Consider the following 14,381-nt stretch of genomic DNA (forward strand, 5'->3'; position numbering starts at 1 on the left):
CAGTGTATAAAATTCCCTATAAGCCCCTATATGTTTCTTTAGAAGGCATGGGCTCACAGATCAAAACAAGTTTTGACCATGGCCTAATAAATAATGTATATTGAAAAGAACATTTTCTATCTATTTTGTTTTGTTTTTTACCGAAACACCTACAGGCTCCATGTGGACAATGAGCATCTAAGTGGTACATTCAAGAGTGAGTAACAGAGGCAGTAAAACGAACCTCAACATATTGTTTATCAAACACTCTTTTGGCTCTTACATCATTCTACGTACCTCTTTATCTACACTCTGGGGGGGAAACATCAAACATTCAATTTATACATGATATTTACTAGGAGTGTACAAAACTGTATAGCTTTGAAATTGATTAGTCAGTCAGTGGGTTGGCTAAATTATGAGTCGACTAAATGGTCTTAAAGGGGTCATGAAATGCTCTTTTATTAATAATAATTGTATTATTTTCCCTGAATTATAATTTTTTTTTTTGTTGCCAAAACAGTCATTATTTATTAATATATGATAATTTTTCACCCTGTCTCTGGCCCTCTGACTGAAATGCTTGGTTTTGACCTAAACATTTACATTTACATTTATGCATTTGGCAGACGCTTTTATCCAAAGCGACTTACAGTGCACTTATTACAGGGACAATCCCCCCGGAGCAACCTGGGGTTAAGTGCCTTGCTCAAGGATAAAATGGTGGTGGCTGTGGGGATCGAACCAGCAACCTTCTGATTAACAGTTATGTGCTTTAGCCCACTACACCACCACCACTTACGCCCACTACGCCACCACATCTCCTTAAAGGGTAACTAAACCCTAAACCAACTTTTTTTAGTTAATGATCTGTAAGCATGGGGCTTTATTAGTACTGGTCATTGATTCAAGTAATTTTTTTGACATTTGTGTATAAAGTGTTTTAATTCTACAATATATGGTGTAAAAACGTCTGAGTGCTGCCCTCTTCAGGTTGAACGGTGGCTACTGCAGTTGAATTTTCGTATTGGCTGTTGCGGTACTTCGTGACGTAAGCGGTGACAGCTGACGTAAGCAGGTTCCAGCTCACAACGGTAGATTCATGTACATGTCGTCTTGCGACCGTGTGAGGAATAATAATAACATAGAGTCTGACAGCAGCTGTCAATTAATCCGTCACTACGAGTCTCAGGTGCCCCCCCCCCGTTCAGCCCCGCACTCGGTTCGTTCCCTCTATCCCCGCCGGGGTCTGCCCACTTTTCCTGCATTTTCAAATATTTCTAGTGGATGGAGTCAGACTCTGAGCAGGTGTTTAATTACCCTTTAATGCAGCCCCTCAAATACAGGTATATTTTAAACTCAATAGGAAGAGAATGTACAAGCTCCACAATATTATAAAACAAACTTTCAGGGTTTACACATGATGCACATCTAACACATTGCATCCACACTGTTCAACTCAAGCACAACCATAAACACAGCACTATAAACTATCAGACATGACATTTTAAATATTCATGAATAGAAACAGTTCACTTACAAACATCAAGTTCCTTTGCAAAGCTTGAATCATATTATGACTGGGGCTTAAATGTTAGATTCTTCTCTTTAACATGGGCCAATAAACACTCAACAGCATAAAATACTTGAGAAACACATTCATCAGTCCAAACGCAACAGCCAACTTTATCTTAAGTTGTTATGCGCATCTTACTTTTTTCAGGTGTTTTCAAGCATCCACTTCAGACAGTTAGAGATCCCACAGAAAATAGTAATATTTAAAGGGATTACGAGCTGGAAAGTGCAGAAGTAAGTAAATTTGCACAGGATTAATATTTCCTGGAGTTATTTTTCTAATCCTGTCTGAATAGGGCTAGTCTAAAGCACCGTGAATAGATGTATACACACAAATGCATCAAAACGGTCAAACACATCCATCTAGCGTACGTTTACAGTGGAAGAACTGGGCATCGGAAGCACCGGGCATTTTCCCGTGGGCCTCTGGGTAATTTGGGCCTGCCCGGTGCTGCGCAATTACCGGCATGTCTTATAGGTGATGTAGTTGGCCACTCTGGGCTCCAACATGTGGACACAGACCCCATTAAAGAGTGAATATTCAATAAACTCAGTAAGCTGAAGCCAATACAATGGCTTTTATTATGAAATAATGTAATGTCTTTTCTTTTTAAATTACTTGCACACAAGAGCGTATTTCCGCATGAGCACATTATCTGGACCTAATTATTTGACATGCAAATCACAATAATGATGACAACCATAAACAACATACTAAGTATAGGATGAGCTCTGAATAATCACAAAATGACAGATAACTGCAAGTTACAACAAATACATTAGCAGCAGTGTAAATAAAATTGGCAAACAGTAAAGCTATGAGCAGTACAAAGAAATCTGCATAATCTATGAATCCCACAAAGCATTATTGGGATCTGAAGTGAGGCTTGCTGAGTAATGCTCACGCTGGATAAAAATGCAGAAGTAATATATTATTTAATGGCTATTTGAGTCTTTGAGGCTTACATTGTTTAAAGGATAGCAGAAACAGTGCTTGTCAAAGCACAGGACATTTCACTTTTTCTCAAGAATAATCTGGGGAAGGAATTATAAAATTGCAGCTATAAAATGAAAATATGTGCAATAAATCTGCAAAATATCTGCAAAGATCTACACTGTAAAAGGTATGTTTATATACATATATGTATACATATTTATATATGTACATATTCTTGCTAACTTTGTTTTCATTTATTTTTTCTTACATAAACATTTCACATGAAGCTTTAAGCATTGTCATTAGTGTCCTGATGTGTGACACTTTCTTCATCTAACTATTTTAAACAACATTTTATGATGACATTATATATATATATATATATATATATATATATTATTACTATACTTGTTTCCACAACCTCATATTAACTATAAGTGTATTAAAACAGTAGTTTATTTGCACTCCTAGAAAAAAGTTGAAAGGTGATAGTGTATACTGGGCCGCTCTTGGCAAGAAAGTCCAGGGCCATTTTTTAGTCCCAGTCCACCCCTGCATGTTTACATACACCAACAATTAAAACTATCGTAGATGAGCGAAATAACACATCCATGACAAGTATGTGCTCAAAACAGTAAGTCCCAGAGCAGCTGATAAAACCGAATGGGCTCTCCTTTTCAGAGTTGTAACTTGACACAGCGTCTTTTAAAAGCAGCCAGAGATACATGACAACTGTCAAAGATGTCTGCCTAGTGAATGTTTACAAAAATAATTCAAAATAGTCCAGACGGGTCCCCTTTGGTATTCAGGAATTGTTAGGGCTTACTAGACCTGTCTATTTTATTCTCTCTCTGAGAAAGCACCAATGGGCGGGACCAAGGATGCAATAACGTAAAGTAGGCATTGATTTTTGTATTCATTTTTTGCTGTAGATGTGGTAATTAATTAATGAACCCCCAAATGATGTAGAGTTGTGAAATTTACTATATGTTGTTTTTAGTAGAATGGCCTCTTATATGTAAAAATATCAAGGAAAATTTGACTTCCCCTTTAAGGAAGCCCTGTGTAATTAGACTGGTTTTGGGTGTACCTGACTCGTTCAGGGGCGTTTCTTGGGGGGTGTTCACAAAGCAAGGGTAGTGTTAAGAAACAGATAAGTGCGTTCACATAGGACATGTTCTTGCATTCAAAAACTATATGTCTTTTGGGGCATTACATAGGACGGGTAATTGCACAATGTTTCCTGGGGGCTTTCACATAGGATGCATTTTTGCTTTCAAATACAGGGCAGTTTACATAGAACATGTAATATTCATAAACAGCTAGGGGTTTCACATTGGACACCTTCTTGCATTTTAAAAAGCTTTTCTTAGAGGGCTTACAAACAGGACAATTCTTGAATTCTGAAGAAATTTTTTAGGGGACGTCCACATAGGACACGACACATTCATGCGTTCAAAAACAGCATTTCTTAGGGGACGTTCACTTAGCATGCTTAAGAGTTCAGAAACAGCTATGGTCATTCACATAGGGTATGTTGTTGCATTCATAAACTGTAGGGCAACAAAATGAATCGTATTTTAACTGTGATCATAGTTTCTGTCTCTCACTGTTAATTAAGCATGACCTTCTGTGATATTAATGAGTTGGTACGCAGCATTATCAGCCAGGTAAAGTTGCAAATGGTTGTTCATTTTCTTTATTAGCTGTGCCTATGGATGACAGACCAAATCATAATCTGACTACATTATATCTAAAGCGCTACAGATTTACCTCAGTTTCACATTTGTGTAATTACAAATATGTTTGGAAATTACACGTTTCTAAACAAATCTAAAGTAACCCCATGGCACTGTGATTTTATGGGTCATGGAGGAGATGACCATGTACTGTATAGAATGAGGAGCTTTTGTCAACAGAAAGCTTTTGTCAAAAAAACAATAACACACGTCTTCTTTCAGTTTTTTGCCAAAAGTAAAGGCTTGAGACTGTGTTAATGCCACATGCTATATTATTACAGAAAAATATTACTTTATTAAGTGCAAACATCCTACACCGTAACACTTTCTATTGGCAGTAAAGCATGGGCAAAACTTGACTTATTTTTGGTCAAAAGTATAATTATCTGGTATAAGTACAACTAGTATAATTTACTAGTTTGTAGTTTTAACACCTTGTTTAACATAAGAGTTGCTGTTTAATTTATTAATGTTTTTATTTATTAGAATTTATATCCAAGCAGTGGCAACAAGAATTTTTTTGTATATATTTTGCATCCTTGAATTGACAGTATGATCATGATTATTTGTATGCTATTGAAGTGTTCTTGGATTAAAAAAAAAGCGCTTCTTAGCTGTTCTTTACATGGAATGCATTGGGGTGTCCCATTTTCTCCCCAATTTGGAATGCCCAAGACAGTCAATGTGTGCATTTTATCACGTGGCTTGTTGAGCACGTTACCACGGAGACGTAGTGCGCATGAAGGCTTCACGCATTCTCTGCAGCATCAAAGCACAACTCACCCCGTGCCCCATCGAGAGCGAGAACCACATTATAACGACCACGAGGAGGTTATCCCAATGTCACTCTACCCACCCTTGCAGATTGGTTGATTATGAAGCCTGAATTGAGTCACTCAGCACGCCCTGGATTCGAAGACTCCAGGTGTGGTAGTCAGCACCCTTCACCCCCCCCACCACCCCCCAGTTGTGTTTTTGCATTAACAAAACAGTGATTATTTTGGGGCATCCACATAGGACGCATTCTTGCATTCAAAAACAGCGTTACTTATGGGCTTTTTACATGGGGCACATTGCTGCATTCAAAACGGCAATTCTTAGGACGCATGGTTTACAGAAACAGCTAGGCGTGATACATAGGATGAACATCTAACTTGACATGCTCTTGGCAGGATGCTCAAAAAAAGACATAATAGCAAAGATGCACGTGTACTGCTGTAAAAGAGGGGATGAATATTGTTCATTGTAAGATTTAATTTCAAGTAAGCCTGCATTTTAGATCAACAGTGTGCCAACTTTTCTGTGCTTCATCAACATGTTAACACACTGATGTAGCTAGTGACACAAGCAGTCATGAAATCAGAGACCCTCCCATCTGTGAAATCCAATCACATATGGTCATTGGATGCATTAAATGCATGTTACTACTAGATTGTGATGGGGGGCAGGCCGTGACTATGCACGCCCGGCCCCCAATCAGGCTAATCAGCCGAGGAGAGGGATAAGTGCAGGGGAATTTGGCAGTTCGGGAGAGAGAGAGATAGCCACACGCAGCTGCAGTGTGTGCATTTGTGTTCTGTGTCTTTTTGTTTAAGTTTTCATTCATCTATTATTTTGATGGTTCAGCCTGTTCCCGCCACCTCCTTTCCCATTTGGAAACTTGTTACATAGGTTTAAACAGTAACATGTCAAACAGCTTGAGAGTGGTGATGTGAATGATGGAGAAGGGGAGCATATGAGTGGAGGTTAAGACACAGAAAGCAGAGAGAGGAGCCTCACTCTTTGATGTGTTTGCGGCAGGGGACAGAGTTTCTCATGCAGGTGCCCGTGAGACGCTCCACGTTCTCCACGATGACAAAAGGCTTCTCTTCCAATGTTACAATGTTCAGGTGGTTGTCATCCGTCTCAGCGTCGCCGTAAGAGTTGAAGCGTGGCCACACCGGAAATTTCAAAGTCAAACTCTGGTTCTCCCATTTGCCCATCTGAAAAATGAATCAGAAAAGTAGTGTTACATATCAGAGCACACAAACACTGTCACTCGCTTACTAATTTTCACGTTTAAAGTATTTAGTTGGCCCTGTTTGTTTTCATACAATATTGGAAAAACATCAATACACAAGTTCCAGTAATGGTAAAAACAATAAGAGATATAAAACATTAATACAATAAAATGTTATGACTAGACTTTGATAACTGAGCCTGCATTTGGTTAGGATACTTCTCTGCTCCTCTCTCTCTCTCTCTCTCTCTCTCTCTCTCTCTCTCTCTCTCTCTCTCTCTCTCTCTCTCTCTCTGTCCCATAGGGAAATGTGTGGTTATGAAGCTATGTTTGAAACAAAGCATATGAGATCCACACCATATCACTTATACATCAGAGTCAAGGACAAGATATTCATCACCTTCTGCCATTTAACACAGTGTGACCCAATAACAGAGAACACTACAGGGAGTTCTGGTATTCCTTTCGACGGAAATGGACATATGCAGCACGCCACACTCTGAGAAACATGAAAAAGACTATAAATATACAGGAAGACTGATGTTTAGCCACAATGAAAGAATAGAACATTAATGGACTGTGATGCTCCTCATTCCCAGCATGTCTGCCGTCAAAAACTCAGGACTCACACAAACCAGACTTTTAGAAGTGTGCTAGGTCAGTGCACTAGAGAGAGATAAGCAGTGATTGATGTGACTGGAGTATCTCTGTGGTAACCACCATCGTGGGAAATTTGGGTTAATGCTGTTAATCCTATCAGCATGTTTAGGAGGTGGCAGTAATCCTGTTTCTTCTACCCTTGCTGAACTTGAGACTGAAGACTTATCCAACACTGCCAGAGTTTCCTTTATCAGCAGTCCTGTAACCAATTCAACCGCAACCTTATTTGAGTTCAAACGCTTTTCTTTTGCCTCCCCTTCCTTCAACCCTCCTACGCTTCTTTATTTTCTAGTGTGTGAAAAATTTATTTAATTAATCTGACTCATTTGGGTTGATGGCACATTTCTTTTGTCAAATACTGTGGGTAAAAATGGCACACACAGCTTATCTGTCTCAGCTGAAGACAAAAGTAACTACTTTGAATTACTGTAGACTTTAGGCCTAAAGGAAAATTCACACGAAAATGTTAATTCTGTCATTATTTACTCACCCTTGTGTTGTGAATCACTCACTTTCTTTTGTAGAGCAAAAAAAACGTTTTGCAGAATGTTCACACTGCTCTCTTCCATTTGATGAAAGTGGATGGTGACCAGGGACCAGAATAAAAAGCTCCATAAAAGCATAATTAAAGTAGTCCATCTGACTTGTACACTATATTCCAAGTCTTTCAAAGCCTTAATGAAAGCTTTGTGCTTCTTGACAGACATGGTGTTCAACATTAATTTTCTTTGTATGGAAAAGTGCAGCTAGGACATTCTGCTATAAATATCTCCTTTTATGTTACAAGGAAATATGTATCAAAGACAGGTTGAGGGTGAGTAAATGATGACAGTTTTCATTTTTGGTTAAACTATTCCTTTTAAGAATTATATATGAATATAACAGATGATTAAATGTTTTCAGGGTTTTCTGTAACCTATTTAATTTATTTCCTAAAGTAAAAGGATGTGACTACCCTAAATTACTGTCAGAGTAGAATGCAAACCTTTTAGTGATGCCAGAATAAAGTTACATTTAGCCATAATTCCCACTTTGCTTGTCAACTGTTATGCTGATGCATGTCTAGCAGGACACATATGTTGCTACATGCTGATGATAGGGCATTAGGCCACAAGCAACTGAATAATTCAGTGTGTTTTGGAACGAGAGTGCTGACGTCAGCACAAGCCCCCCCTCCCCAGATGAAGACAGTGCACAAACATGATTAAAAACAGAACAGAGCCATGAGTTGAAACTTCACCGGGCCATCAATTCTTAATGTAACAGCATTCAAAAATTGCTAAACCTAGCTTTGCTCTCTCTCTCTCTCTTTCTTATCTAACTTTTTTCTTCACCGTCTCTTGTGTAGCGCAAAAATCTCTCTCTCACTTTCATTAATTCTGCTCACTTCTTGGCCTCTGGCTAAGCTCTATTTAATTCTCCTCTCTCCATTATATGGGAACATTTGAGCATTTGTTTTGAAGCTTTGTTGCCCAGTATAGTATACGTGCATATAAATGCACACCTATACCAGCATTGTTAACATTTGTAAACTGTGAAGAGGAGGAGGGTGGGGCCGGGCCGTGAGTGCGGTAATCAGCTGAGGAGAGGGACAAAGATGAGCCGGATGCTGCAGATCAGCAGAGAGACAGCTACACGTAGCTGCCGTGTGTGTGTTTGTGTTTGTGTCTTTTTGTTTAAATTAAATATTACTTTGATGGTTCGTCCGGTTCCCACCTCCTCCTTTCCCATTTTAACCCCCCTGTCACATAGACATTGCACGTCTGATGTCTTAAGTCTAAAGGAGTGCACACTCACAGACTGGTTTTATGTTTGTTTCCCCCAGTTTACAGCTCATTTCAAATATAACCATTATAAAGCCTGAGCTTTAGTGCTGTATTTCTTTAAAGCATTAAAACACACTAGATTAATCACAATCTCCTTGAAGCAGACTTCTAATAAAAGCTTTTGAAATTCTTTACTGATCAAAAAGTCCAGTGAGGTGAATTATACATAGTTGATTAGCATACTTTGTACAAACATTTAAGAATGTCCTTGCTATTGAGAAATATTCAATATTAAGAGGTTAAAAATCAAAATATAAATAATATATTTATGAGGCATTAAGACAGGCTGTGAAAATGTGTGAAATATTTTTTCTTTTATGTGAAAGTCCTTGCCTTTCATGAGAAGATAAGAGACAAGCAGCGGAAATTCTAAAAAGCAAAAACCAAGAAGACACTTAAACAGAATGAGACTTGTAAAAAGGAAAGCACATGAGAGAAAGACAAAGAAATTGGATAAGCCAAATTGATGAAGAAAAGCACTTGTGTTCAGGCAGCCCAAAACACTAAGTAATGACAATGTTTGAGTCACTCAAAATCTAATCAAACAATGTAGGCAATGTAGTGCCCATGATGAAAACAGCCCCATTCCACCACTATAACAAACAAGTGGGCTGTGGCTATGCATTTCAATGTCCTCATTACATAAATTCTGTATAATTAAAAGGGAGATTTGTGAAGCAAAGGAGTAGAAAATCCAAATTAAGATGCTTACTCCTTTAACATACTTATTGCATTACTGCTCTTAATAAAGAAGAAGATTTGACTCAAGTTGTTTTTACTGTGTTTAGTTGTGTTACTAAAGCTAGGTGCAAGCACAAATTAAGCATCAGGGATCTCTGACCACTTCAGGGGGGCTGTAGCAGGTATAACGCACATTTTAAGTTTAAAATGACAAACACTTCATTGTCTTTATTTATTTGTTATCATTAGTTAACACAATAGTTAAAATTAACAAACAATTAACAATCGTTATATACTGTAGCCATTATTAATCTTGGTTAATGTAAATTTCTACATACACTAACAAAAGTTTTTACATTAAAAGTTGTATCTGTTAACATTAGTTAATACTAATATGAACTAACATAAACAACGAACAGAAGTATTCTGATAAACATTAAATAATATTAATAAATTCTGTAAAAAAATAAATGTTCATTGTTAGTTCATGATTCTTAATGCATTAACTAAATTAATTTAGTTAAATTATTTACAGATCAACTGTTAAAGAAAATAGCATAAAATCACTATGCTCAACAAAAACATACAAATTATGAAAAAGACACAAGAAGACTGAACAATTATTAAGGAGATTGGTCAGACTAACAGTACTTCATGTACAGACAGTAAACCCACAACTGTTCACAGATAATCTAGATAAAATTATAGGAAGTTATAAATCAGTGATATAGGGGATCTCAATTTTGACGCAGACATTTAGTGGTGTATGCCTAGAATTTCATTGGCCCTTACTGTTGGGGAAAAATTAGAAGTAATGCAGGGGAAGATTCTAAGGTGAATCTCTGCACTGTATCAAGTAAGAATGCAAGGCAGTTCTATCAGGAAAGAAGGATGATTAGAATTAATACGAATGTTGAGATATTTAGATAATTTTGCGTAAGCCCCTTCCTATGGTTCAGAGCTCAGATACTTGCTCTAACCATCAGATCCTGCCAGAATATGAAGATGACAGGGGAGAGGAGCTTACACCTACGGCAGGACAGGACCTAAACTGGTGGTGATGGGGTGGTGGGGGGTGAAAACAACGAGGCATTAAGAGCGATAGATTAAAAAGCAGAGACTGGATTGTGATTATATGAGATACCTGATTGAATGAAAGCATAAAGATCACCAGTCTTCCTGCTATAACTATCGTTTACACTTCCATTGCTTTTGCCAAGCAGCAGTATGACATATAGAGCTTGTCAGACTGGGTGTGGTACACTGTTCCTAGATCTTCCTGCTGTGAAATATTAAAGGATCTGATGGCTAAATCTGACATATTCTCCAAATGTTTGAAGAAAAAAACTATGTGATCTAATATTTTCTTTTCACTAAAACAGTCATGATTATTTGTGATGATATATGCCTGTCTTGCCAATAAGACTGTCACTGACAGTGTTTATATTTCCACCCACAATGAGCATCTGAGATGTACTAACTCACAAGAAACACATGCGCACACAAAGGAAATATGCAGTTTTGTGTAAATGGAGATGCATAAATTTCCCTATTTATTTAGTTATTTGCTTGTTTTTTTTTTTTATATCTATTTATTCTTGTTTGTTTGGTCAATTTATTTATTCAAATTGTTGCTGTTGTTGTTGTTTTATTATTCATTTGCCTATGTATGCCACTATTTATGTGTTTGATTTAGCTTGTTTTGTTGTTTTTGCTTGTTTTGTAGTTATTGTTTATTTATTTATTTGATCATTTGTGGTTCCTGGTTTCCTTGGTTGGTTATCAATTATTTTAAATTATTTGTTTGAGGTTGCTTATTTGTTAGGTTATTTATTTTTGCTTTTTTGGTGGGCTATTTGTATATTTATTTATTTATGCCACTATTTTTCTTTATTTTTGTTTTGCGTATTTATTAATTTTTTCTTGTTTGTTTGATTATTTATTTATTTCCGCCACTGTTTGATTGTTCGTTTGGTTAATTTATTTATGCCACAGGCTGATGCTAATGCATTCACACATTATTTTCAGCATATGTATTGGCCTGCACCACTGTCATCAGGCATGCAGCATCCAGTGTATGGAATTATCTAAAAGTGGGAAAAGAGGTTAGTCCTCAAATGGTTTCAACACTGCATCAAATAACCTTCACCATGAAGTATTTATTAGGTGCTGGATGACTAGCAAAGTCATTTGCACTTTACTACAGGGATGGGAATTAGCATATTAATTGTTTGCTCGCTGCACATTTCCATAGCCACAGTGCAAATAGATTTTGCATGGCGTAACCACAATATACTTTGAAGGGGACAAGTACCCCCAAATAAATAGATATGGCCAGATTGTCCCAAATAATAATTGATATCCTTGTTGCTGTTCTGCTGTATCGCTCGTCAATTTAATTTGATAAAGCCAATAAAATCGATCAAGGCAGGACTTAAATTTAAGAAGCTAAGCAGGAACCTCATGGAGCGTCACACATCAGCAAACAGTTCAGGTTAAGAGTGTTTGTGTCATATAAGGTGTAAATATCTAACAAAACATTCAATATTTGACCACTGTTTTACGACTGAAATGCTGTACCAACAACATCAATTTCCAAGGGTGCAAATTATTCACCATTTGGCAAAATTTGACATTTTGAATTGAAAACAACACATGTACGGATGTCATTAATAACTGTGAATGTGGAAATATTAACGGAATGTGTGTATATTGTGAAGGAATTTAATAAATGTGGTAATCTGGCAGGCTTTTGAAGTAGCTTTTTATAAAATTCTCTTGACATTGTCTAAGAAATGTATCTTTAAAAAAAACACAAAGTAGAGCGTATTCTGATTAGAACTAGAACATGGTAAGACCTCTGACTTGTGACTTCTACTGTACTTTTAGGTTTTGGCAAGGACAGTGTCATATATTCTTAATGCAAATATTATTAGGTAATAATTTAAAATCAATTTAAGATTTTCTAAGTGATTTATGTATTTAATTAATTCAGAATTTTGTACAGCATCTCCTAAGAGTCTACTTTTAAAAGAGAAAATGTTATTTTGAGTATGCCTTGATAGGATTGTGCTAAAAAAACTTCCCACCAGTTAATGGAAAATGTACTTATACTCACTCATTTACTCACCCTTGTGTTGTTCAAAACCCATTTGCTGGGTTTATTCTTGGAACAAAAAAATGTATTTTAAGCAGCTCTGTTCCATAGAATAGAACAGTTCAAAGTGAGCAGCAGCGGTCAAGCTTCATAAAGGGCAAATACTAAGAATTGTTATTAAAGGTTCAGTATAAACATATCATAACAGTAGTCCATATGACAAGAGCAATATATTCCAAGCTTTCTGGGGCCACACAACAGCTTTGTGTTGTATGGACTAAGTTTATGGTATTTTATTAATAACTTGACAGCAGTGGTCAATATGAAATGTATTTGTATGGAAAAGAGCAGTGTTAGGATTCTTGAAGAAAAGATTGTTTTAAGATTCTACTAGGAGGAAAAAACAATGAAGGACAACTTTAGGGCAGTAAATAATTTGATGTCATTTTATTTATTTTTTTGCTAGCCAGATGTCATATCAATTTACAGAAATTCAAATTATATGAATCTTTACTTTGAATCAGCACAAAAAAGAAAGAAAAGATGACTGAAACAGGCAAATTGCTAGCAATGCAGACACAGTGTTTGTCTTGTACTTTGTGAACTTAAAAAATACATGTATCTTTTAAAACCAAAAATTATAAAACTTTATCGCATGTGGAGATGAGGGCGTGGTCGATCGCCCGTCAGGGGAGATAAAAATATGTCCAGTTCACAGAGAGAGGAGAGAGACAGACAGACCAGACCCCTGAGAGAGAGTCTTGTGTTGAGTGATGCTGAAAAGCCGTCTTCTGTTTTGAGTGAGCTGTACAGCAATTGATGGTTATTTGTGAATACATCAGACTCACGTGAACTGTTGAAAACGGTTCCCGCTTCCTTCTTTATCTGCCCAACCTGAACCTTTGTTACATCGCATTTCAAGCCTTTATTCAGAACATTATTGCATTCAGCGCCTTTACTATATTAAAGGACCAAATAGGATCATTATATTTGTGACATCAACACCCGTGACCCCCCCCCACCACCAAAATGGTTTGGTTTGCCCCAATGTTCAAGACATGGATATGGCCTTGGATTTTGTGCATGCAGATATCAACCTGGTTCTTTACCAATCAACGTCCCCCTTTCCAGGAGTTATTACATGAGTATTTCACAAAATCGAGGGCTCTGGCTTCACCTTCGGGTGTTTTGAGGTTGGGAAAGGCTTATGTCAAGCATTCAAAGATGCTCTACTCTCAGAAATGACAGAGAAGCATTGAACTGAATTAGAACGCCTTTGCAAGATGAAAACAGTATAATGTCCATCCTGGAGGCATGCTTGCAGAGCACTATTAAGATAAAAACGCTCCATGTCTAATTTGGTTGAGGAGGTACAATTAATGACTCCTGCGCAGAGGGGAAGAGATGTGTGTGCACTAAGAGCTAACCAAATATCTAACGTGAAAGCGGCTGACACTCGGCAACACGTCTGCTGCTGCCCACTCAAAATTCCACACTGGTAGAGCTGCGGCTTGCTGCAGAGTATTGACCTTGGACAGAAGACTTCACTCTATATGTTTCTAGAAGAGCAATTTATTATCAGGGCCACAAAATAAGTTACAGCTTATGTGAACAGTTATGTGAACTCTCTACACTGGAGACTAAGTACTAGAGTGGATTTCATTCAATGAGGCTTGTTTAATTGTTGATAATTGATAATTGTTCTCCAGGGACCCCGCAAAAAGTTTTTGGATCTTTTAAAAAAAAAATTTATTGTATCATTATATTATTTATAGCATAATTTATGTTTGACACAAGTATTTCTCAGCAATTTGCCATAGAAATATGAACTTCCAGTAAACATCCATTAAACAAACTGCGACGAAGAGGAGGGAGTGGCTGGGCCGTG

General features: G+C 37.2%; 1 protein-coding gene across 1 annotated transcript in view; it reads right to left on the reverse strand.

Moving 5' to 3' along the window:
- LOC127652984 (glutamate receptor ionotropic, NMDA 2A-like) overlaps nucleotides 1-14,381 on the reverse strand; it is a 254,281-nt gene that overhangs the window by 47,229 nt on the left and 192,671 nt on the right. Inside the window, exon 5 of the mRNA XM_052139450.1 lies at nucleotides 6,010-6,212. Coding sequence (XP_051995410.1) covers nucleotides 6,010-6,212 — 203 coding nt within the window. The remainder of the gene's footprint in view (nucleotides 1-6,009; nucleotides 6,213-14,381) is intronic.

Source organism: Xyrauchen texanus, chromosome 12 (assembly GCF_025860055.1).
Source record: "Xyrauchen texanus isolate HMW12.3.18 chromosome 12, RBS_HiC_50CHRs, whole genome shotgun sequence".
In the NCBI taxonomy this organism is placed as follows: domain Eukaryota; kingdom Metazoa; phylum Chordata; class Actinopteri; order Cypriniformes; family Catostomidae; genus Xyrauchen; species Xyrauchen texanus.